The 3,380-nt window shown below is 33.9% G+C and overlaps 1 protein-coding gene across 1 annotated transcript in view; it reads left to right on the plus strand.

The window, feature by feature from the left end:
• gpm6bb (glycoprotein M6Bb) overlaps positions 1-1,045 on the plus strand; it is a 48,563-nt gene extending 47,518 nt beyond the window's left edge. Inside the window, exon 7 of the mRNA XM_016489762.1 lies at positions 285-1,045. Within this exon, the coding sequence (XP_016345248.1) occupies positions 285-434 (150 nt within the window). The 3' untranslated portion in view covers positions 435-1,045. The remainder of the gene's footprint in view (positions 1-284) is intronic.
• The last annotated feature ends 2,335 nt before the right edge of the window (positions 1,046-3,380 follow it).

The raw sequence follows: 3,380 nt of genomic DNA on the forward strand, positions 1-3,380 counted from the left end.
CGAGTGTGTGTGTGTGAGAGAGAGTGTGAGAGAGTGTGTGTGTGTGTGTGTGTGTGAGTGCGAGTGTGTGTGAGTGCGAGTGTGTGAGTGTGTGTGAGTGCGAGTGTGTGAGTGTGTGTGTGTGTGTGTGTGTGTGAGTGTGTGAGTGAGTGAATGAGTGAGTGAGTGAGTGAGTGAGCGAGTGAGTGTGTGTGTGTGTGTGTGTGTGTGTCGTACAGTAGTTGAGCTGTGGCTCTGTGGCTCTGTTAACCTGCTGACGGGCATCACCTCGCCCTCTCTTACAGATCCATTACCTAATGATCCTTTCTGCAAACTGGGCCTACCTAAAGGACGCCAGTCACTTGCATGCGTACCAAGACATCAAAATGAAGGAGGAGCGGGAGCTGCAGGACATCCAGTCGCGCTCCAAAGAGTGCCTCAACTCCTACTCGTAAGGAGGGTTAACACTGCCAACCAACCAACCACTAACCAGCCCTAACTCACTAACCCGCAGTCTGTGCGCATCCATCCCTCCTTCACGCTCACGCTTTCCTCTCAGCCCTTTGTGAATCTCAAACGTTGCACTATTGGAAATGCACAACGGAAATGCAAATCGCTTTATGTATTCCCCAATTGTAAGTCGCTTTGGATAAAAGTGTCTGCAAAATGACTAAATGTTAATGTAAATGCAAATCATATTCTGTTCGTACCCAGATGAGATTTGCCTTAAAACATCATAAACATGAATCTAATTTAAGTGCATGATTATTTGACGTTACATGTTATGCTTTTTTATGAAAAATAACATGCACTTGCATTATAAACATGTTTTGCATCCTCTTAAAATTTTAAAACATTCCCAGTTTTTATTTTTTTTAATGATATTATTTTGAAGAGAAATAATCGAAGGATCCTTCTGAACTAAATTCGGCTGGTTGTCTTTGAATGTTTGGATTTGTTCATGTGCAATATGTGCTGGAAATAGTATGTGAACAGAACACATTACGCAACGAGATTTTGCATGTTTGTTTCAGCAAGTGGCATCTGATGGAAGCTTGTTTCTGACGCGGGATAAAAAAGTTACTTTTTGTCTCATAATTCTGACTTCTTTCTTGCAATTCTGAGAAAAATGTCCAAATTGTGAGAAATGAACTCGCAATGAAGAGAAAAATGTCAGAAGTGTGAGATTAAAAAAAAATGTTAAAAAGCATGACCTTTTTTAACTTTTTTCCTGTAGCAACAACAACAATTTGTGAGATTTGTGTCAGAATTGTGAGATGCAAACTTGAAATTGTGAGTTAATAACTTGCAATATACACTTGTGAGAAAAAAAACTCAAGATATCATTTGTAATTCTGAAAAAAAAGTCAGAATTTTGAGAAAAAGTAAAAATTGTGAGATATAAACTCAAAACTGCAAGATATAAAGTCAAAATTACAAGTAAAAAATAAAAATGGCAAGATATAATTCATTGAGAAAAAACTGAATCTTGAGAAAAAAGTCCAAATTGAAAAATAAAAACTTAGAATTGCAAAATATATTTCATAATTCTGAGAAAAAAAAGTTGAAATTGCGAGATAGTCAGGATTGCAAGATAAAAGCTGAGAAAAGTCAAAATTTTGAGAAAAAGTTGAAATTGAGAAAAAAGTCAGAATTTTTAAGAAAAATTATTAAAAACTCAGAATTTCAAGATAAAATTAATAGTTCTGAGATAAATGTCAGAACTTTGAGAAAATGTCATAATTGAGAGAGGAAAAGTCTTAATTTTGAGAAAAACAATTAAAATTGCGAAATATAAAGTCTGAATTGTGATACGAAAATCTGCAATTATGAGTGTATAACTTGCAGTATACACTCGCAATTGAGAAAAATCCTTCAGATATCATTTATATTTCTGAGAAAAAATCGCGAGATATAAAGTCTGAGTTGCAAGCTGTAAACAAGGCAAATGTGCAATTCTGAGAAAAAAAGTCTGAATTGTGAAATAAAAAAATGCAGTTACCTTTTTATTTTTTCATTATGTGATGGGAAAAAAGAAACAGAATTGTGAGATAAACTCGAAATTGAAAGTCAGGCAGAATTGAGATTATATCTAATTCTGAGAAAAAAGTCAGTTTTGTTAGATTCTTTTGAAAAGTCAGTCACAATGACCTTTTTTTTATGATATTACTTTATTATTATTTTTATTTTGTGGTGGAAACAGGCTTCCATAGCATCCAAATATTCTTCTTGGAAACGAATTTTTTAAAATTGTATTTTTAAATTCTGTTTTGTGTTCAAATGTCTTGACGTGTGGACGTGGGTTGAGCACATTGCATCGTGGGATACTGCAGGAATGCTGATGGTGTTTGTCTGCAGGTCAGAAGCTCTCATGATGAGCAGGTTTTCACACTACCTCACATTACCACAGTTATTAACTCCACAGATCTATCCCAGAACTATTACCAACAAACATGCATGAATGAATAATGACGAAACATGAAGCCTCCAAATGCACATCCATTTCATGCTTATGGAAGGGTGGTTTTGTAATTCTCATTAAATTGTAATTATTGTGATACAATCATTTTTAACAACAAATCTTACCATGATTGTATAAATACTTTATACTTGTTTGTATGAAAGTAATGAGATTTGGAGGGTTTTACCCAATTTTGTTTGTATCAAATTCTGTAAAGTATAACACCGCAGCTGCTCAGCTTTTTTCTTTTTATTTTATTCTATTCATTTTTATTTTTTTTAGTGTTTTATTTCTTATTTTATTTTGTAATAGTGCATTCGAATTGCATCAGTGTGAATGTGAACTCTGACCAGCAAAAAAAAAAATTGTTTTCAATGTTTTTTTGGGAGATACAGCAACAGTAACAAACTGTGCATTTGTAAATACTGACAAAAAGGCTCTTTTTTTCACACTATTTTTGTTATTCATTCATCATTTGACTCGAGCAGGACAGAATCTGGTCATACTGTATTGACATGTTGTAGGCAGATTTTAACGTTATAATATGCATTGTTTTCTTAGAGTTTGTTTAGTCCATGTAATGTCTTCATTGCTGTTAATGTAATTCACATATACTGTATAATACTGTCTTTTTAACCTTATAGTCTGCCAATATTTTTAATTCATTTTAGGGGATTCCCTTAGTTTTTACAGCTATTTTGAAATGTAAAAGAAAAAGAAAAAAAAATATTCTGCCCAAACTGTTTATGTAATACTCTTTTATGAGCTCCAAGACTTGCATGATTTTTTTTTATAATTTCCCAAACTGTTTTCATGTATTATGCATGTTTTTTTGAACGCTTTAAACTCTGACAATATTCACCAGTGACGTCGATCGCTTCAATCCTGCGATTCACTCTGTTCTGGTGGATTGTGAACACGAAAAACTGCCCAAAACTGA

Source organism: Sinocyclocheilus anshuiensis, unplaced genomic scaffold (genome assembly GCF_001515605.1).
Source record: "Sinocyclocheilus anshuiensis isolate Anshui unplaced genomic scaffold, SAMN03320099.WGS_v1.1 scaffold394, whole genome shotgun sequence".
NCBI lineage: Eukaryota > Metazoa > Chordata > Actinopteri > Cypriniformes > Cyprinidae > Sinocyclocheilus > Sinocyclocheilus anshuiensis.